This window comes from Amblyraja radiata, chromosome 14, assembly GCF_010909765.2.
Source record: "Amblyraja radiata isolate CabotCenter1 chromosome 14, sAmbRad1.1.pri, whole genome shotgun sequence".
Taxonomy (NCBI): Eukaryota; Metazoa; Chordata; class Chondrichthyes; order Rajiformes; family Rajidae; genus Amblyraja; species Amblyraja radiata.
This window is the reverse complement of record NC_045969.1, coordinates 18,711,896-18,734,205: the sequence shown is the minus strand read 5'-3', so window position 1 is coordinate 18,734,205 and position 22,310 is coordinate 18,711,896. Positions and strand designations below refer to the sequence as shown.

General features: G+C 45.2%; 1 protein-coding gene and 1 long non-coding RNA gene across 2 annotated transcripts in view; one reads left to right on the top strand and one right to left on the bottom strand.

The window, feature by feature from the left end:
- Positions 1–8,829: 8,829 nt before the first annotated feature.
- Positions 8,830–9,495, bottom strand: LOC116980452. Its single transcript, XR_004413968.1, has 2 exons — positions 9,360–9,495; positions 8,830–9,197 (listed from the first exon to the last, which is right to left on the bottom strand). It is a non-coding gene; the product is annotated as an uncharacterized LOC116980452 (long non-coding RNA).
- The window catches only part of zbtb11 (zinc finger and BTB domain containing 11), a 28,246-nt gene continuing 15,057 nt past the window's right edge, over positions 9,122–22,310 (top strand). The window contains exons 1-6 of the mRNA XM_033032705.1: positions 9,122–9,630; positions 13,065–13,303; positions 15,142–15,373; positions 16,654–17,561; positions 20,181–20,357; positions 21,964–22,170. Of these exons, the coding sequence (XP_032888596.1) occupies positions 9,321–9,630; positions 13,065–13,303; positions 15,142–15,373; positions 16,654–17,561; positions 20,181–20,357; positions 21,964–22,170 (2,073 nt within the window). The 5' untranslated portion in view covers positions 9,122–9,320. The remainder of the gene's footprint in view (positions 9,631–13,064; positions 13,304–15,141; positions 15,374–16,653; positions 17,562–20,180; positions 20,358–21,963; positions 22,171–22,310) is intronic.

Here is a 22,310-nt window from a genome sequence, read left to right as displayed (position 1 = left end):
TTGTGAACCATCAGTGAATTAATCTTAATGCTTAATCTGATTTGCTTTAGAATAAAACAAATAAGATTGTTGAAGAGTTTGCAGTTGATGTGCATATGGATATTTTTAGATACTTGCCAAAATCCCTCAAAAGGCTACAGAGTAAAATTCAATAACCTGGATGAATGGTAACACAAAATTGGTTAAGAGGTGGAAAGCTCGTATTTAGAACTGCAGCATGGCACCATTCTGACCATGGTTATAATGGGTGACGTTAATCTACATATAGATTGGGCCAACCAAATTGGTAACAGTGCTGAGGAGGAGGATTTCCTGGAATGTATACGGGATGGGTTTTTAAACTAATATGTAGAGGAACCGACTAAAGGACAGGCCATCCTAGACTGGATATTATGGAATGAGGAAGGATTAGTTAGCGATCTTGTTGTGCAAGGCCCCTTAGGAACTGTGACCATAATGTGGTGGAATTCTGCATTAGGATAGAGAGTGACATGGTTAATTCAGAGACTAGGGTCCTGAACTTGAATACTTTGAAGGTATGAGACGGGAATTGGCTAGGATAGACGGGCAAATTATACTTAAAGGGTTGACAGTGGAGATGCAATGGCGAAGATTTAAAGACCGCATGGATGAACTCCAGAAATTGTTCATCCCTGTTTGGAGAAAAAATAAAACTGGGAAGCACTGCTTCCACACCCAAATTTTTTTTTTTTTCCTGAAATAGAATTCCAAATTACCTGGAATTTCATGGTATTTCCTGGCCTGATAAGCCTTCTCCAACTGCACGCGCGGGGAGACTACGTCACCGACGCCATTTTCAATTGTGACGGGGCTGACGGGCCTCCCCCAACTGCGCAGCAGGTACATACTTTTTTTCCGCAAATCATTCTGCGGGCTTGATTGGACCCCTTCGCTTCTCCCCGCGCGTGCGCAGTTGTGGCGGCAGGCGCGCATGCGCAGTTGGGGAAGACTTACCAGGCCGGGAAATTTCCCGATACTATTTCATTTCCCTACAATTACCCGGAGACAACCAGAATTTCGGGTAATTGCCTTCAAAGTAGAAACATGCTGGGAAGGCGGCTCAACCATGGCTGTCGGGGGAAGTTAAGGATAGCGTTAAAGCCAAGGAAGAGGCATATAAATTGGCCAGAAGAAGTGGCAAACCAGAGGATTGGGAGAGGAACTGAAGGGAATCCACATTAGTCAGAAAATGGTGTTAGGCAAACTGTTGGGACTGAAGGCAGATAAATCCCCAGGCCCTGATGGTCTGCATCCTAGAATACCTGAGGTGGCCCTAGATATTGTGGATGCATTTGTTGAGCATTTTCCAATGTTCGCTCAACTCTGCATCAGTTTCTGTGGACTGGAGGGTAGCCAATGTAACTCCACTTTTTAAGAAAGGAGCGAGAGAGAAGGGTGTCTCCCTCCCATTGGTACGGAACATTTGCATTTTCAGCTTGAAATTGTGCAATATGGTGCATACTGTAGCGAGTCTTTTAACTTACACTTGAATGCAATATATATGCTTTAAATTGGATTGGGGCGTTTTTGAAAGGGGGGAGGCCGTCCGATCACTGATCACTGGCCTTGGGGGGTACCGGGTGGGGAGAGGGTGTGGAAGAAGGGTGTCCCCCCTCCCAGGGTAGGAACATTTTGAAATTTGATGTATTAAAATCATTTTTTAGTGCACTGTAGAAGTATGATTTCAATGTTTTTTGTATGTTATTTTTAAGAGGTAACTTTTTAAGGGGTAACTTTATCCACACAAAGGGTGATGGGTGTATGGAAGAAGCTGCCAGAGGAGGTAGTTGAGGCAGGGACCATCCCAACATTTAAGAAAAAGTTAGACTGATAACATGGATAGGACAGGTTTGGAGGTATGGACCAAAAGCAGGTGGCGTAGCTGGGACATGTTGGCGGGTGTGGGCAAGTTGCACCGAAGGGCCTGTTTTCACACTGTATCTATGACTACATTATACCTCCACCATGCATGAATAATAATAATAATATCTTTTATTGTCATTGCACGTCAGTGCAACGAGATTTAGTATGCAGCTCCAACCGATGAAAAAGAAAAGTAAAATAAATAAATCTGTGTGTCGTGACCATCCGAGGGTGACAGTCCAGGGGGGGTGGGGGGCACTCAGCAGGGCTGGTTCAGAGCCGCTATAGCTCTTGGAATAATGCTGTTTCTGAGTCTGGAGGTTCGGGCGTAGAAGGCCTTGTAACGTTTGCCGGAGGGAAGTAGTTCAAACAGTCCGTCACAGGGGTGTGATGAGTCTTTATGGATGCTGACGGCCTTCCTGAGGCACCGTGTGTGGTAGATGCCCTCCAAGGCTGGTAGCTCTGTCCCAATAATCCTCTGATCCAATACTTCAAAATCAAGTGATCGAGTTTTATTGCCATATACTGAAGCATAGAAACATAGAAAATAGGTGCAGGAATAGGCCATCGGCCCTTCGAGCCAGCACTGCCATTCAATATGATCATGGCTATTCATCTAAAATCAGTACCTCTTTCCTGTTTTTTCCCCATATCCCTTGATGTCATTAGCCCCAAGAACTAAATGTAACTCTCTCTTGAAAACATCCAGTGAATTGGCCTGCACTGCCTTCTGTGGCAGAGAATTCCTCAGATTCACAACACTGCGTGAAGAAACTTTGTTCTCATCTCAGTCCTAACTGGCCCCCCTTTATTCTTAAACTGTGACCCATGGTTCTGAACGCCCCCAACATCGGGAACATTTTTCCTGCAGCTACAGTAAGTGAAAATCTAGCAGGCAAGCAGGATGCTTTCACCAACCACCCTCATTTGAAGTCCACTATCTTCCACCGTATCTACCCAGTGCTTGGTACTTACTTCCAGCAGCCACTGGTTGTCCTCCAGGATGCACCGAGCGGCAGCCTGATCCATGCCGGTCACCTGGGCGAATTCGGCACAGAGACTCTCACGGCAGCGGCGCAACGCTTCGACGCCTCTGACGGCCGGGACTCTTGCACTGAGGCTGCTCCATGACCGGAGCTGCATCGAGCGACTCGCCAGCCCCACTCCCCGTCCGCATCTGTCCCCGCCGCTGCTTCTGCTTCCAACACCCCGCGGCCCATGCAGTTGATATGAGTTTTGAAATTTTCGTTGATCACAGAATTTCTCACAACAGAGCGAGAGAAATTTGTGATCAGCGTGAGAATTTGGTGAAATGCGTGATTCTCACGCTCAATGCATGGGAGTTGGCAGCCCTGCCTCTCTCTCCCCCCTCTCTCTCCCCCCTCTCTCTTCCCCCTCTCGCCCTCCCACCTCACCCTCCCCCCCTCTACTCTCTCGTCCCCTCCTCTCTCTCCCCTCTCTTCTCTTTCCCCTAACTCTCTCCCCCCCTCTTTCTTCTCTCTCCCCCTCTTCCCCTTCTCTCTCTGTCTCTCCTCACCTCTCTCTCTTCCCCCCCCTCTCTCCCTTCTCTTTCCCCTAACTCTCTCTCCCTTCTCTTTCCCCTAACTCTCTTCCCTCTCTTTCCCCTAACTCTCTCTCCCCCATTTCTCTCTCCCACCTCACTCTCCCCTTTCTCCTCTCTCTATCTCCTTTCTCTTTGCCACCCCCATCTCTTTCCCCCTCTCTTTTACCACCCCTCTCCCATTCTCTCCTACCTCTCCACCCCCTCTCTCTTCCCCCCCCTCTCCCCTACCTCTCCCCCCCCTCTCTCTCCATTCACGCCCCCTCTGTCTCTCCCCTCTCACCCCCCTCTCTCTCCCCCCACTGTCTCCCTGTCTCCTTCCTCTCTCGCTCTCTCCACCTCCCTTTGAGAGTCTGTCCCTTCGGCACAGAGACTCTCGCGGCAGAGGCACAACGCCTCCGACGGACCGGGACTTGCACGGCTCCATGGCCGGAGCTGCAGCGAACGACTAGCCAGCGCCGCAAACACTCGACAGCCCCGCTAACACTCGCCAGTCCCGGCTCCCCGCATCTGTTCCCGCTGCTGGTTCTGCTCCCATCCCTCCCGCAGCCCCGGCTCTCCAACACCCGCGGACCATGCAGTTTATCCGAGTTTTGAAATTTTCGTTGATCACAAAATTTCTCACCACTGAGCGTGAGAAATTTCTGATCAGCGTGAGGGCGTGAGAGTTTGCTTGAGGGCGTGATTCTCACGCTCAATGCGTGAGAGTTGGCAGCCCTGGTTAATGTGCATGATTAAATATTAATATGTTGAAAATGAGGAGAAAAGGAATGGAACAGCATGACTCCACTGACCTGAAATTGAGCTGATAAACCAAATACTGGACTCTTGTATCATTAAGTATTATTTTTATTCTCTCTTTCAAAAAGCTATTCACCTGTCTTAAATGTTTGATTCTTTTGCTGCCCATGGGAAAGAGAACTTCATTGGATGATCCTTTATTTTAAAACAGTGTGCCCTCATTCTAGATTATCCCACAACAGCACACGTTCTCCACATCCACTGTCAAAATCCCTCATGTTCTTGCGTGTCTCAACCATGTCCTCTCCAGAACATACAAGCCTAGCCTGTCCTACCTTTGCACAAGACAACCTATCCAACCCAAGAATCAGTTTAGTAACTGATACGATATAATAAGGACTGTACACGAGGGTCCTCAAAGCAACCTCTCACCCCAAATATTGTTTCTAACCAGTCAATTTGACCTCCCATGAACAACACCTCTGATGAAGGGTCTCGACCTGAGATGTCACATGTTCCTTTACTCCAGACATGCTGCCTGACCCGCCAAGTTACTCTAGCATTTTGTGTCTATCTCCAGCATCTGCAGTTCCTTCTTACTCAATTTAATAATTAAGTTGTGGTTTGTGGAAGTGGGTGTAAATCTGTCTATGCATAATGGAAGGAAAAGAGCTGATGATATTTGACATCTGCACACAGTTTATTGTAGACAACTATTAAGGTGAGTCGAAGGCAAATAGGGAAAAGGCTGATTAAATACAATGCATTGCAATGATTCCCATTCAACATCAGGCTGAAATGGTTTTGAAGTAAATGAAAAACAGTCTGAAGCAAACAAAATGATTGATGGCAATCCTATTCTCTCACATTTCCCTGTAACCCATTTTCTCCTGAATGTTCACAAACACAAATGGTCCTATACTTGAAGCAATGTATAGTAGCCAACTGATCTAACAGCACATCACTGAGATAGGAGGAAACCACGCACACAGGGGAATCCCACATGGTCACAGGAAGCATATGCAGATAGCACCAGTGGTCAGAATCAAACCTCAAGTCAGTGGAGCAGCGAGGCTGCAGCATAACCCACAGTACCACTGCACACATATAGAAACATAGAAATTAGGTGCAGGAGTAGGCCATTCGGCCCTTCGAGCCTGCACCGCCATTCAATATGATCATGGCTGATCATCCAACTCAGTATCCCGTACCTGCCTTCTCTCCATACCCTCTGATCCCCTTAGCCACAAGGGCCACATCTAACTCCCTCTTAAATATAGCCAATGAACTGGCCTCGACTACCCTCTGTGGCAGGGAGTTCCAGAGATTCACCACTCTCTGTGTGAAAAAAGTTCTTCTCATCTCGGTTTTAAAGGATTTCCCCCTTATCCTTAAGCTGTGACCCCTTGTCCTGGACTTCCCCAACATCGGGAGCAATCTTCCTGCATCTAGCCTGTCCAAACCCTTAAGAATTTTGTAAGTTTCTATAAGATCCCCTCTCAATCTCCTAAATTCTAGAGAGTATAAACCAAGTCTATCCAGTCTTTCTTCATAAGACAGTCCTGACATCACAGGAATCAGTCTGGTGAACCTTCTCTGCACTCCCTCTATGGCAATAATGTCCATCCTCAGATTTGGAGACCAAAACTCTACGCAATACTCCAGGTGTGGTCTCACCAAGACCTTGTACAACTGCAGTAGAACCTCCCTGCTCCTATACTCAAATCCTTTTGCTATGAAAGCTAACATACCATTCGCTTTCTTCACTGCCTGCTGCACCTGCATGCCCACTTTCAATGACTGGTGTACCATGACACCCAGGTCTCGCTGCATCTCCCCTTTTCCTAGTCTGCCACCATTTAGATAATAATGTTATCTCTTCCAGGATATTAGCCTGGAAGAGAATATTGGAAGAGCATTTAGATTACATATGTAAATTCCTATTCCATAAGCTTTCATTTTCCACAAATTTACAAATGCCTCTGGAAATCTACGTAACCCATTCCATCATACAGACCAAACACCCCACCATTGACTCCATCTACACTTAACTCTGCTTCAGAAGAGCAGCCAACATAATCAAAGACTTCTCCCATCAGGAAGACACAGAAGCTTGTCAGCATGCTCCACCAGATCCAGGAACAGCTTATTTCCTCCTGTCATTAAACTTATGAAAAGTTATTCCACAAGTTATTGGGAATTGCGCAATTCAGCTCTACCACATTGCGGACATTGGACTTTTTCTCTGGAACTGATTTGCTATATTGCTGAGAATTATATTCTGCACTCCATCTTTCCCTTTGCTCTACCTATTGCACTTGAGTTTAGCTTGATTGAATCTATGTATTGTATTATCCGATTTGATTTGACAGCATGCAATTAAAAAGTTTTTCACTGTACTTCAGAACACGTGGCAACCTAAGCCTAAGTATAGTACATACACTTGTTCCTCATTATCCATTGCAAATGTTACATCCTCATATACCTCCACATATAGGCCAAATGTGAATTCCCTTTCACTAAACCTCATTGACTGCCTAATTACATGGACTTTTTCCCGAGTGCCCAGCAGTATCCATAGCAGTAGTTTCTAACATTTTCCCTTTGACATGTAAACTAACTGTCTTTTCTCCATTTAAAAAAAAATTTATTTATTTATTTTTTTAATTAGAAGTACGGTAAATTACAATAATACACAACACATATATCTTAATACATTTTTTGTACCGCTTCATTTTTTTTAAGCTTTAAGCTCTTTTCTCTATTTCCAACGATGAAGGGTCTTTCATCTGAAACCTTTACTATTTCTCTTTCCACAGCTACTTGGCCTTCTGAGCTTCTCCAATGTTTTCTTTTTTTAATTTCAGATTTTAAACATTTCCAGGTTTTCCTTCATGTAGTTTCTTGGCTTCTGCCTCCCTGTATGAACAGAGAGTTAATGCCGTAGTTGACCGAATGTGATTTTGGCCTCGGTCCTGGGGATATTAGCCTGGAAGAGAATATTGGAAGAGCATCTGCAGTTCCTTCTTAAACAGAATATTGATGTTGATTTCTTATCAGACAAATTTCCATGCTAGATTCTCAGCACTTATCGATTAGTCTGAAGAACCCAACCCAAAATATCATCTGTCCATTTCCCTCCAGATACTGCCTGACCCACTGAGTTTTCGTTTGGAGATACAACGTGGAAACAGCCCCTTCGGCCCACCGAGTCCACGCCAAACATCAATCAGTCGTCCACACTACTTCTGTGTCACCCCACTTTCTCACCCACTGCCTACACACATCGACCAGAAACCAATTAAACTAGAAACCCGCAATCTCTGGGATGTGGGAGGAACGGAACACCCAGTGGAAACCTACGCGGTCACAGGGACAACGTGTAAACTCCAAACAGACAACTGCCAAGGTCGGGATCGAACCCGTGCCTCCTCCATTGTGAGTAATGGGCCTGTCCCACTTGTAGGTAATTTTTCAGCGGACTGCCGGCGACTGTCAAGTTGCTGGCAGTCGCCTGAAAAACCGCCAACTGGAACAGCGACTGTCAGAGTGGAACACACACACACACATCGCTTCCTTCACCAGCCCGTTATGCAGGCGGGGGACAGGGCAAGCAGGGGGAGCGCTGTCTAAAAAATTCACATGGTGCAAAGCCAAGGTGATACAGACACACACAGGAAGGTTGGCACTGTAATTAATGACGGCTTAAGCACAGTGTATGGTAAGTCCTTTGAAAGAGGGAGGGATAGAAGGAGTGGAGACAACTTTTAAGAAGCCAGAGATACACGGCTGTGAAACTCGGCGAACATTTAACATTACCGGTCGGTTATCCTTGGTTCTGAAAACTACTGCTTACCTTTTTTTGCCCCATTGAGTCATTGAAATTCACCAGTCAGCACCGGCTACAACCTCCGACCTCCTGGCAACCCATTAGGACCTCCTGGCGACCCACCTACGGCACAAGAATTTTCACTACTCTCCATGGTGGCTTCATACAGTCATGTCCCATTTAGGCGACTTTTTAAGTGATTGCAGGAGACTATGCAGTCGCCGCATGTTCGCGGGTGGTTGCCGGGAGTCGCTTTTATGGTCACGAGGAGTTCCAGCATTTTGGGAACTAGTCGTGGCCTCATTATGGTTGTCGCAAATTTTTCAACATGTGGAAAATTAGCGGCGACTAGAATGAAGCTGCCATGGAGAGTAGCCAGAATTCTCGTGCCGTAGGCAGGTCGCCAGGAGGTCATAGTGGGTTGCCAGGAGGTCGAAGGTTCTCGCAGGCTGTAGCCGGTGCTGACCGGTGAATTTCATTGGCTCATTGGGGAAATAAAAAGATAAGCAGTAGTTTCCAGAACCAAGGATAACCAACCAGTAATGTTAAATGTTTGCCAAAGTTCACAGCTGTGTATCTCTGGCTTCTTAGAAGTTGTCTCCACTCCTTCTCCCCTTCTTTTAAAGGACTTACTGTACACTGTGCTTTAGCCTTCTTAATTATAGCACCAATCTTCCTGTGTGTGTCTCTATCAGCTTGGCTTTGCACCGTGTGAATTTCAGAGAGCGCTCCCCCCGCTTGCCCTGTCCTCGCCTTTGGATGTGTTTGTGTGTTCCACTCTGTGACAGTCGCCGGTTTTTCAGGCGCCTGCCGGCAACTAGACAGTCGCCGGCAGACGCCTGAAAAATCGCCTAAGTGGGACAGGCCCATAATTACTCTTGCACTTTTGTGTTTTGAATCTCCAGTTTTATTTTTGTCAGTCTTATCCTCGGGGCATATTTCACGTCCCCACCAAAGCTAGGAAAAGCGAGAGTAATCCTTGTCACCTGACGCGTCCATGGGGGAGGGGGGGAGGGGTCCTTCCCCAAGAACGACCCAGCCGCTGCAGGACTGCGACCGCCATTTTGCAGCGAGTGTTGCTCCGGTTCGAGGGTCGCAGCCGCCTGATGTCACCTCCGGTTGTGCAGCAGCCATTTTATCTATCCGAGGAAACCTTTCCCGCTCCCTACGGCCGAAACCAACCTACGTTAAATAAATTTTAAAAAACCATTTAAACAATTGCTGGTTTTTTTCCCAAGTATTTGTTTTCTAGACGTTTCCGGGCGAGGCCTCGGTTGCAGCCGGACTGGCCGCACGGGCCGTGACATGTCGAACGAGGAGAGTTACAAAGCGATCATCCGGTACCTGACCAACGAGAAGGAACCTTATGCGCCGGGGACCGAGGGCAACGTCAAGAGGAAGATCCGCAAGGCCGCCGCCTGCTACGTGGTGCGGCGCGGAACCCTCTACTACCAGAAGAAACGCAAGGACCGCGACGAGTTCGACGAGCTAGAGGTGGTGTTGGAGGCCGACACCCGCCGGGGGCTGATCACTTCCTTCCACGAGAGCGCCGAGGGCTTCCACTTCACCCGGGACCAGACGTGGAGGAACATCTCCGGGAGCTACTGGTGGAGAGGTGAGGCGAGGAGGAGGGGGGGGAGGGAGAGGCCGGGGGCGGGGATAGATGGACGGAATGTGGAGGGAGAGTCACAGGGGACCAGTCGTACTGGAACATCTCCAGCGGCGACTTCGGGGGGGGACAGGGGAGGAGTAGAAAGACCACGGGAGGGGGACAACCAGTGGATGATTAATTGTGGACTCGAGGAACTGCAGATGCTTGTTTACAAAAACAAAGACATAAGGTGCTGGAGTAGCACGGGGTCAGGCAGCATCTCTAGAGGATATATCCAAAGTCAGCACTTTGTGTCTATTTCAGAGGAGGTTGAGGTTTATTTTTTATTTTTTTTAAACAACGCGCTGGAGTAACTCAGCAGGTCAGACATCATCCCTGGAGAACAAGAATAGGTGACGTTCAGGTCGAGACCCTTATTAAGACTAAAAATTAAATGAGATGCAGTATGTGGATAAATGTGAGGTTGTCCACTTTGGTGGCAAAAACAGGAAAGTAGACCATTATCTAAATGGTGGCCGATTAGGAAAAGGGGAGATGCAACGAGACCTGGGTGTCATGGTACACCAGTCATTTAAAGTAGGCATGCAGGTGCAGCAGGCAGTGAAGAAAGCGAATGGTATGTTAGCATTGATAACAAAAGGATTTGAGTATAGGAGCAGGCAGGTTCTACTGTAGTTGTACAGGTTCTTGGTGAGACCACACCTGGAGTATTGCGTACAGTTTTGGTCTCCAAATCTGAGGAAAGACATTCTTGCCATAGAGGGAGTACAGAGAAGGTTCACCAGACTGATTCCTGGGATGTCAGGACTTTCATATGAAGAAAGACTGGATAGACTCGGCTTGTACTCGCTAGAATTTAGAAGATTGAGGGGGGATCTTATAGAAACTTACAAAATTCTTAAGGGGTTGGACAGGCTAGATGCAGGAAGATTGTTCCTGATGTTGGGGAAGTCCAGGACAAGGGGTCACAGTTTAAGGATAAAGGGGAAATCCTTTAGGACCGAGATGAGAAAAATATTTTTCACACAGAGAGTGGTGAATCTCTGGATCTCTCTGCCACAGAAGGTAGTTGAGGCCAGTTCATTGGCTATATTTAAGAGGGAGTTAGATGTGGCCCTTGTGGCTAAAGGGATCGGGGGGTATGGAGAGAAGGCAGGTACAGGATACTGAGTTGGATGATCAGCCATGATCATATTGAATGGCGGTGCAGGCCCGAAGGGCTGAATGGCCTACTCCTGCACCTATTTTCTATGTTTCTATGAGAGTTTATTATTGTCTCGTGTACCTAGGCACAGTAAAATGCTTAGTCCCCAATCAAATAAATAATGTTATACATCAATATTATCAAGCCAAACTCAAGTACAATCGGTAGAGCGAAGGAAAAGATACAGAGTGTAGATTGTAGTTCTCCGTCATGTAGTAAACTGGGTCCAGAGACAAAATCCAATGTCTGCAATAGGGTAGAGATGAATCGGGCAGTACCCAATCTCATAGAAGGACTGTTCAGAAGCCTGATGGACGGAGTGGAAGAACCAATTCCTAAATCTGGTGGTGCATTCTTTCAGGCTTCGGCCCAATGGAAGCGGGGAGAAGGAATGACCAGGGTAGGAGTGTGAAGTGTAGATGGTCAATGGTCAAGAGTCCTAGCTGTCACTTCAATATGGTTGGTTCATGTCAGATTGTTGGTAATACTGACTCCAAGCAACTAAGAGTGGGCTTCCTTTCGCTCTGGACCTAATACTATTTTGAGCCACTGCTGGAAAGTTGGATATGGAAGAAAGATTTAAGAATCTCAGTGGAGAGTGAATGGTGAAGGTTGGAGAGAAAGATTACACTGTGTATGCTTGGAAAAAGTGAATATACGATACGATACGATACGATACAATATATTTGTCGTTTGGACCCCTTGAGGTTCAAACGAAATGACGTTTCTGCAGCCATACATTACAAACAAATAGACCCAAGACACAACATAATTTACATAAACATCCATCACATTGCTGTGATGGAAGGCCAAAAAAAATTATCTCTCCACTGCACTCTCCCCCCCCGATGTCAGAGTCAAAGTCAAAGCCCCCGGCGGGCGATGGCGAATTGTCCCGCGGCCATTAAAGCCACGCCGGGTGATGCAAGGTCGCACACCGGGTTCTTGGTGTTAGAGCCCCCGGCGTGCGCTCGCAGAATCCCGCGGCCATTCCAAGCCGCGCGGGATAATATGAGTGTATCCCCCCCCCCCCCCCCGCCCAGGATCAGATCTGGAGGAAAATCTTGTAAATGAAAATGTAGAGGGAATTTAGAAGATGAAAAAATGAGAGTTATGACGGATGATGAGTACCAGGGAGAACAACATTGAATGGAACCTGTTATGGAACGTCATCCTGCAAAATGACTGTAGTGAGATTCTATGGGTTAGTGCTGGAGGAGCTTGTGGGAGTCTAGCTGGAGGGATTGTGGGTGCAGAGGTGGAACAACGGCAGTAGTGGAGGGAAAGAAGGAGCCTGCTGATAAGTAGGAGATAGCAGTGAATGGAGGAGTTGGATGTTAATGATGAAGATAGATCAGTGATGGCTATTATCAGTGAATGATTGGCAACTGTGAACAAGTAAATCTTTTTGAAAAAGGCATATATATTTAATCCAGAGGGATTATTGGGACAGATTATGTATTGATGTTGATAACTTTAGTTTTGAAGAAAAATTGAGCTTTGATAGTGTTTTTTTCCCGCTTAACTCTAGGAAATTGCATATGAGTATTCCCAGAGTATCTTGACTATCATAAAACGCGTTATTCAGTACAAGAAACAGAGTTAACATTTCAGGTTACTAACCTGTTTTAGAAACAGGGGAAAAAAATAAATCAAATATACTTTGCAGAGAAGTGGGTGGGGTGGCAAAAGCAAGGATAATGTCTGGGAGGCGGTGGTGAAAGCCTGTTAATTGCAGCTGATCTGTCTGGAGGGTAGAAGGGAAGGAACAAGTAGCAGGGGATGAACAAGAACAAAGGGACAGTGTCAGAACTGGAAATACTCAATAGGACCGGCGAAATCTATGGGGAGAGAAAACTGGCCGGTTCTCAGGCAAACTGGAAAGGTGTATTATCTAAATTTGTTGAATTCATTGTTCAATCCTAAGGTCTGTAACATTTATATTCAAAAGATGAACTGCTGAGCTTACATTGTGCCAACCAAGCCCAATATAAGAGTCAGAGGAGAATAATGAATTAAAATGATGGGCAACTGGAAGATCAGTGACACCCACATCTCCAATGTGAAAGAGTCCACATGCAATGCACTAAACTGGAAGATATACAAATGAATTGTTTTTAACCATGTCCCCTCCAGATTTTTAGCAGTTTTTTTAAAATTAAAAGACATTTATTTTTGCATTTTATTTCCATGGAATCGGATGAATTGAACTCTTGTCATTCTTCACTTTCAGGTATATTTAAGCAGGTGAAAGACTACATCAAAGAATGTATTCATTGCAAGGAAAAGATCGACCGAAACAAATCAATATGTGCCGATACAATGGAAATTCTGGAACAGCTTGGTATAGATGCTCCAGTGGTGGGTAATGGCAATGAAACTGATGATGAGTTGAGTAATTCTGAAGGACGGTCTGACGCTCCCCCCAGGCCTACCAGAAAGAAAACAGTCCAGAAGCAGGAATTGGTGTTTGTAAGTAACATTGATGGTATGACTGTGTTAGGGATTATGAGGAGTTTTTACTGAAAGTGTGGGTGTCAAACATTGAATGTATAATTTTTAGTCCAGAAGTGCTCAGCATCTGCACAATATAAATGGATAAATAATAAGGCACTGTGATATTAAGAAAAACCTTGCTGTGTTTGATTACTTTACAATGATAATTAGGTTGCAAAGAACTTAATACACATGTGGAATAAAGGTAGCTGTATGAAACACCTTGACACACAATTTACATAACTGATTCATTGTTATTCAACTTAATTTCTCCCATGTTGCCCCGAGGATAAGATTTAATAGTCATCCAAGTCATTATCTATTGGTAAACCTGACAGTAATGTTAGGACAAAAAACAAAATGTTGGAGGAACTCAGTGGGTCAGGCAACATCTGTGGAGGGGATCGACAGACAATGGTTTGGGTTGGGGCCCTTCTTCAGTCTGTCCTGTCCTGACCTGCTGAGTTCCTCCAGCACATTGTTTTGCTCAAGATTCCCACACCTGCAGTCTCTTGTGCCCTCAGTCATGTTGGAACTTAATTCCATGGACTGAAGAAAGGTCTCGACACGAAACATCACCCGTTCCTTCTCCCCAGGGATGCTGCCTGTCCTCTGAGTTGCTCCAGCTTTATGTGTCTATCTTTGGTTTAAACCAGCATCTGCAGTTCCTTCTTACACAGCACATGTACAGGCCCTTCAGCTTATAATGTTTGGGCCGGTCATGATGCTGAGATAAACTAATCTCATCAGCCTGCAAGTCATCATATCCCTGCATATCCTTGTGCCTTTGAAATCAATATGGTCTAAGATCCAGGAGCCAAATTCCATCTGCTTCCCATGCCAATTTTTTATTCTGAGTAATGCCAGCAAGGCCAGAAGCTCTACCACTACACCATTCAGCAGCAGAGCCCATCCTGGCCTTCTACATTTCACAAAAAATATGAGATTGGAGTTTTAGCTTTTCCTTCAGACATTAGAGAAATAATAGTTCAAATTAGTATAAACCTATAATTTTGTAGGTCAATTATTTCAGTTTTTAACAATACCATTGTATGGAACATTTACAATGACCATATTGCATCTCACTTATAGTTTTGTACTTCGCAACCAGTTTCATGATCAATAATATGAATAATTTAATGTTTATTTTAATTGACATACATCACCCATTAAGAAAGATTATTTAAAAAAACAGAAGTCACTAAGTAATGACCTTATTGAGTAGATTTGTTTTCCCACATTCTCAGGCATTTGTATCTTGCAGCACATTCAGTTGACTTTGAAACCGACCACACAACCATTGAGCTCAATAAATCTAAGCCATTTTTATGCTCTGGGTAAGCCCCTCATCCTTTGCCATCTCAAACAATCTACATTCCTATTCATTCCTTTCTTTCTTCTGTATCTACCTGCTTTCCTTTATCAGCGTACATACTGAGCAGTTCAACCATTTCACATAATAGTGAGTTGCATATTCTCACACTAAAACATGGAATCTTAACTATACCAAGCCACATGTAAGTTGAATGAATAATTCAAGACAAATGTCTTTGTTGAGAATTGCTTATTTGACCTACTGATGGGACGTATCATTGTGACCATTTGTTGTGGATGCACCCAGAAATTGAAAAATCGCTATGATTCCTTAATGGTACCCAGCCAAAGTTTTGGGGAGCTCTAACGGGGCTAATAGGATGCTGGTTGAAGTTGCAATGGCATTTTTAGTAGTTGTTCTAATAGTTCATATCTAGGGAATTGTTGATTGATATTAATAGTGTTGACTCAGATTTGAAAATGCTAATTGTTTTATTCAGGTGGATAGCAAAGGTCTTGTGAAACAGGAATCTGAAAAACACTGTCAAATTGTGTTGGAGCAATTAAACTTTCAGAGGCTATCCAACCAATTCTGTGATGTCACACTACTAATTGAGGGCGAGGAGTACAAAGCACATAAGTCCATTCTGGCTGCAAGCAGTGAATATTTTCGAGAGCTCTTCATCGAAAAGGGAGCAGTCTCGAGTCATGAAGCCGTTGTGGACCTGTCAGGTGAGGAATAATCAAATGGCTATCTTTATGGTATGACTAGAAAACACAATAATAACACAATTGTTCCATTTTGCCATGGAATGGAGGAAGATAATAATAGGCAAATAACATTAAGCATGTTATAATAATGGTTTTGCTGCATAGCATGTAAACCAATAACAACTTTAAAAATTAACAGCACAAAATTAACAACAAAACTAAAGCACATTGTCAGGGGTTATGGGGAGATGGCAGGAGAATGGGGTTGAAAGGGAGAGATAGATCCGCCATGATTGAATGGTGGAGTACATTTGATGGACCGAATGGCCTAATTCTGCTCCTATCACATGAACTTATTGACTTCCACGTGCCATAACTGTAATATTTTAAAGCTGATGCATTTCGTGAGGCCAGTGATATATTTTGTGCACTGTTCTTGTTTTGCTTCACTTGATGCTGCTCCTTCTTTCTTCCTTGTATTTTTTTCCTGAAGGCATTGCTGCACCCACTTGGCCCCAGACACAGCATAATTAGACAGATGCTGTGCAACATTGTGCACTGCACCCAAATTATACTTTTATGTTTGAGTTCATTAATTTACCATATCATTGCTTCTCATTTTGATCACCTTTGGATACTTCTATAAAAAGTGAGAGGTGATGGATCCACATCTTTCTATTATCTTTCACTTAACATCTGAAATTAAAAAGGTGGCTTGCATAACCTGTTTACATACATACTTATTTTTCCCTGGGGGGGGGGGGGGTGCATTTATATTCATCACCTTGTTGTCATCAAGTATCTGCACAGTTCATGAAGGGATTAGATGACTAATTTGATTATTACAAATAAATGGTGGTTCAGTCTTTATATCGACATTTTCAATTGTAGTATTTTGGAATACTCGTCAAAGAGGAGTCAATGTTGAGTATGGGTGATTATTTGAAACCTGACACTTCGTTTTTTCTCCTGTTATAATTTGCTTTGATCATCTTTGTGTATACACAATATATATCCTGCAAATTAGGCAATTTAATCCTTGCATCTTTTGACAGAATATTGAAACTCACCAAAATGTATGAAGGTGCAGTACAATAATTTCTCAAATATTGTCCTGATTTTTGTTTTTTGCATTATTTGCAATAACTAAAGATAAAGGGGGCAGTCAGACTAGCATTCTATTAACATTGGTGCTCCAATACAGCAAGTTGGTGAACTGTTGTGGTCGGGATATTTATAATTATTGTCAGTCTTTTAATGGCATTCATGTAAATCTTCTCACTTTTTAAATTTCCTTGCAGGGTTTAATAAAACAAGTTTTCTTCCATTGTTGGAATTTGCCTACACCTCGGTCTTGGCATTTGATTTCTGTCATATGGCTGACGTTGCTACATTGGCACGTCATCTACTGATGCATGAAGTTCTGAAGATATGTGAACATGTACATAAACAGCTGGAGGAAAGGAAGATTACAGTGTACCAAAAGGGCGATGTAAAAACTGTAAATTCCAAAGTCGATGGGGCAGAAGTGGAATTGCCTCTGGATGTTAATACTTTAGAACACCCAGAGCCCAGAGCTGTTGAAAACAATGCTGATGGCTCCATTACTGTGGTACTGCAACAGTCTATACAAATTCCTGTACCTGCTGAAGCCCCTGCATCTGGTGTAGAAGATGAGCCCCCAAAAGAAGCTGTAATGTTTGAATCAGAGGTGACACAGACAGCTGAAGACCTGACGATTCAGCCAATTCAGGGGATTATGGAGTGCTCTGCAGAAGACACTGGTGCTGAAAACAGCCAGGCTATTGAGCAAATTGAACCAGTCGAGTCTAGTGTAAGCATGCCAAATCTAGAAAGTATAGACAATAATACCCAGGACGTGGCAGAAACCCCCTCTACTGAAGAACCAATGGACGTGCCTGCTGTTAATGGGACTGAGAATGAGATTCAAGTAAAGGAGGAGGTACTGGAAACTCTGAGTACAAGTGCATCAGATCTGCCAAAACGTAAACGTGGTAGGCCTCCAAAATTACATGACAAACAGAAAACTGTTGCTGTTGCCTCTTCTTCCAAATGCCTTTTAGATGATACTTACAAAAGCAGGTTACGACAACGTACATTGGCTGAAGGTGGATATATTCGGTTGCATAAAGGCACAGAGAAGAAGTTACGAGCCAGAAAAAGCAACCTAAAATCTGCAACGCAGCAGGTATGAAATGTAATTCCAATAGATTTTTCATGTTCAGATTTAATAACTTCATTATCATAGCTGATAGTTTTGGATCTGGTCTATTATTGAAATTGTCTTTTTTGGATTTCACCTGCTGAAATAATCAATATTTAGCTGAGAAATAAAAAGGGTCTGATCACCTTGTTTTGAGTGTATTACAGGCAGGATTCTTACTTTGTGAGTGTGTATATATATATATATATATATATAAATAGCAAACATTTATAGATGTCAGAGCACATATCTTTGGCGAGATTCAGAGCAGCATCTCAGAGGCTTGGGAATAGAGGGGTAGTAGTACCATCACCTGCAATATAATAGGCAATATAATATGAGGCCTTCACGCTGCTTACTCCCACTCTCCTGGGTTTGACTCCACTGGGTCCTAGTGCCAGTCGACCCAGCCTGGTCTACCTCAGTGGCAGTTCCACTGAGTCTTCCCCAACCCCCTCTAACTATGTGACCCCTGCTCTTCCCCACCCACACCACAGCCCTCTCACCCCCCCACCCACCACCCCCCCCACCACACATCGCCTCCCCACCACACATTGCCTCGTCCCCAGTCCACCCACCTGCCTTCCTCCGGCCCCAACCCCCATCCCTGCCGGGTGTTCACTATCCCCCCGACCTCCCCCTCTCCAACACCGAACGGTCTGTCCTCAACAGAGGTCTTACCTTTGTCCCCCTCCGTCCCCACCTCAATGAATTCCGCGCCCACCACGACTTGGAGCTCTTCTACCGTCGCCTCCGCCTCACAGTGTACTTCCATGGGAAGGAGTCCTCGCCCCCCACTGATGACCCCTTTTCCCGTCTCCAACGCACCACCTCGTGGAACCCCCCTCGTGGCCAATTTCCGGCTTTAGAACTCTTCATCAATAACTGCCGTCGCGACATCAACCGCCTCAACTTCTCCACTCCCCTGTCTCACTCCAATCTCTCCCCCCATGAACGTTCTGCCATCGACTCACTCCGCAACAACCCAGATCGGGTTATCAAACCCGCCGACAAGGGAGGTGCCGTGGTAGTCTGGCGTGCCGATCTCTACAAAGCTGAGGCCACGCGCCAATTCTCGGACACCTCCTCCTACTTACCCCTGGACCATGACCCCACTGACGAGCACCAGGCCACCATCTCCAGCACCATCACCGACTTCATCAACTCCAATGCCCTACCCGACCGAGCCTCCAACCTCATCGTTCCCCAGCCCCGCACGGCCCGTTTTACCTTCTCCCTAAAATCCACAAACCTGACTGTCCCGGAAGACCCATTGTCTCTGCCTGTTCGTGCCCCACCGAACTCATTTCCAAATACCTTGACTCCATCCTATCCCCCTTGGTTAAATCCCTCCCTACCTATGTTCAAGACACCTCAGACACTCTCTGTCGTCTCCGCGCATTCCATTCTCTAGGCCCTCACCCCCTCATCTTCACCATGGACGTCCAGTCACTCTACACCTCCATCCCCCACCAGGATGGTCTCAAAGCCCTCCGGTTCTTCCTCGACCAGAGAAGCAACCTATACCCAGCCACTGACACTCTCCTCCGCCTAGCGGAGCTGGTCCTTACCCTCAATAACTTCACGTTCGACTCCTCCCATTTCCTCCAAATACAAGGCGTAGCTATGGGCACACGCATGGGCCCCAGCTATGCCTGCCTATTTGTCGGTTACGTCGAGCAATCCTTGTTCAATACATACCAGGGCCCCATCCCCGACCTCTACCTCCGCTACATCGACGACTGCTTTGGTGCCACCTCCTGCACCCGCACACAACTGACTGACTTCATCCACTTCACCACTAACTTCCATCCGGCACTCAAATACACCTGGACCATTTCCGACACTTCCCTACCATTCCTTGACCTCACTATCTCCATTGCAGGTGATAGACTTCTGACCAATATCCACTATAAACCCACTGACTCCCATGGCTATCTGGACTACACTTCTTCCCACCCTGCTTCCTGTAAGGACACCATCCCCTACTCCCAATTCCTCCTTCTACGCCGCATCTGCTCCACAGATGAGGCGTTCCACACCAGGACATCTGAAATGTCCTCATTATTCAGGGAACGGGGGTTCCCCTCCTCCACAGCGAGCAGCACCTGAAATTGGAGGAACAGCACCTCATATTCCGCTTGGGGAGTCTGCATCCTGGGGGCATGAACATCGAATTCTCCCAATTTTGTTAGTCCTTGCTATCTCCTCCCTTTCCTCAGTCCCCCTGCTGTCTCCTCCCATCCCACAGCCTTCGGGCTCCTCCTCCTTTTTCCTTTCTTGTCCCCCCCCCCCCCCCCCCCCCCACCCCCGATCAGTCTGAAGAAGGGTTTCGGCCCGAAACGTTGCCTATTTCCTTCGCTCCATAGATGCTGCTGCACCCGCTGAGTTTATCCAGCTTTTTTGTATACCTGCAATATAACATTTGGCCATCAACAAGCAAAGCGACTAGGTACAGAATGGAGCAGTTGTATCATCAAAGTTGTTATATAAATTAAGACCTACCTCTGCCACCAGGTAAAGTAAACAGTAAGGCTGTATTACTGGAGACCTAGACTTACCAATACTTAATTGAGTGAAGAATGAAAACATTTTCTTCCATAGGTTGCCCAGAAATTGGTGAAGAGAGGTAGAAAGATGCAACCAAAGCGAACTACCATTGAGGGAGACGATGCAGAGGTGAAGCATAAATGTAATGAATGTGAAAAAACCTTCCCAAAGCGTTACACCTTGATGATGCACATGAAGACCCACAACAAATTGAAGGAATTTAAATGTCCGGTAAGAATTGAAAAATACTTGTACCTGTAAAATATATTAGTACTGCCTTATGCTTTAAGTATGAACAATTTTGGATTTGTACAGTATTCAGATTCAAATTTATTGTCATTGTGCAGTGTACAGTACAGTACAGTGCAGTTAGCATCTCCCTAGAAGAGCGATATAGAATATGATCAATAAATATATTTACGTGCATACAGTCATAATAGTGCAATTATTTTTTTCCTGGTGGCAGGAGTGTCGGGGGGGGGGGGGGGGGGGGGTGGTGGTTGTCAATCACCGAAATACAGTGTTGAGTAATGTAACAGCCGCAGGGAAGAAGCTGTTCCTGGACCTGCAGGTCCGGCAACGGAGAGACTTGTAGCGCCTCCCGGATGGTGGGAGGGTAAACAGTATATGGTTGGGGTGAGAGCAGTCCTTGACGATGCTGAGCGCCCTTCGCAGACATCGCTTGCTTTGGACAGACTCAATGGAGGGGAGTGAGGAACCGGTGATGCGTTGGGCAATTTTCACCACCCTCTGCAGTGCTTTCCGGTCGGAGACAGAGCAGTTGCCATACCATACTGTGATACAGTTGGTAAGGATGCTCTCGATGGTGCAGCAGTAGAAGTTCACCAGAATCTGAGGAGACAGGTGGACCTTCTTCAGTCTCCTCAGGAAGAAGAGACGCTGGTGAGCCTTCTTGACCAGAGTTGAGGTATTGTGGGTCCAAGAGAGGTCATCGGAGATGTTGACTCCCAGAAACCTGAAACTGGAAACGCGTTCCACCACCGTCCCGTTAATGTGGATGGGGCTGTGCGTGCCGCCCCAAGACTTTCTGAAGTCTACAATGAGCTCCTTGGTCTTCTTGGAGTTAAGGGCCAGGTTGTTGTCAGCGCACCATGCTGCTAGGAGCTGGACCTCCTCCCTATAGGCCGATTCATCGTTGTTGCTGATGAGTCCAATCACCGTTGTATCATCTGCATACTTGATGATGGTGCTGTACCATGTACAGGTGTGCAGTCGTAGGTGAAGAGGGAGTAGAGGAGGGGGCTCAGCACACAGCCCTGTGGAACGCCGGTGTTCAGGGTGAGGGTTGAAGAGGTGTGATTGTCTAACCTAACAGACTGGGGTCTGTTGGTTAGAAAGTCTGAATCTGAATGGGAAGAATATGCAAATTTTACAGATTCTGAGCCATTGTTTTTTGTAAATTTATGAACCTTATTCAATTGGAATAGATAATTTGCTGACAAATATTATAGTTATTTTAACAAGACTATGATACAGGTATTTATTACACCTATAGGTGTTTTTTTTCTAATGTCCTGTTCACTCCCCTGAGGAAGGGGAGTGAACAGGAGTAGGACTGCAATAAGAAGAAAGACTTGTAGCAATCTCTCCTGGCATCAAACAAAATAAAACTTTGATGCCTTAGCAAAACAAAAATTATATACTTTTTTTTGATGTTTGTTATGGTTCTTATGTAAAACATTGCTTGGCCTGTTGAAGTTGTACCCATGTTCTGAAGGAAGTTTAAAAAAAAATGGTTGTCTGAATTAATTCAAATAGTGAAACGTGTTCTATTCTAACATTTTACAATGAGTTATTCATTTTTCTATTGATTTAGCTCTGTGAGAAAGAGTTCCTCTACAAAGCCTCGCTGCTGTCTCATCTTCTGCGCCACAAAAGAAGCAATGAGCAAATAGATGAGAGTCCCGGGAGAAGGACAAAGCGACAGTTCATCTGTGACATCTGTGGAAAAACATTGCCAAAACCTTATAACCTGCGACTTCATATGCTGAAGCACACCGGTGTTAAGCCACATGTGTGCAAGGTGAGAATTTGATTTTTGCCAGCATTTTAGGGGGAGCTTTGCAATGGTGGCCAGTACCAGAAAATATATTGTTCTTTGATAAATATGCTTTATGGATCCACGGAGCCTCAATAATATAACTGAGTTTTTGAACCAACATC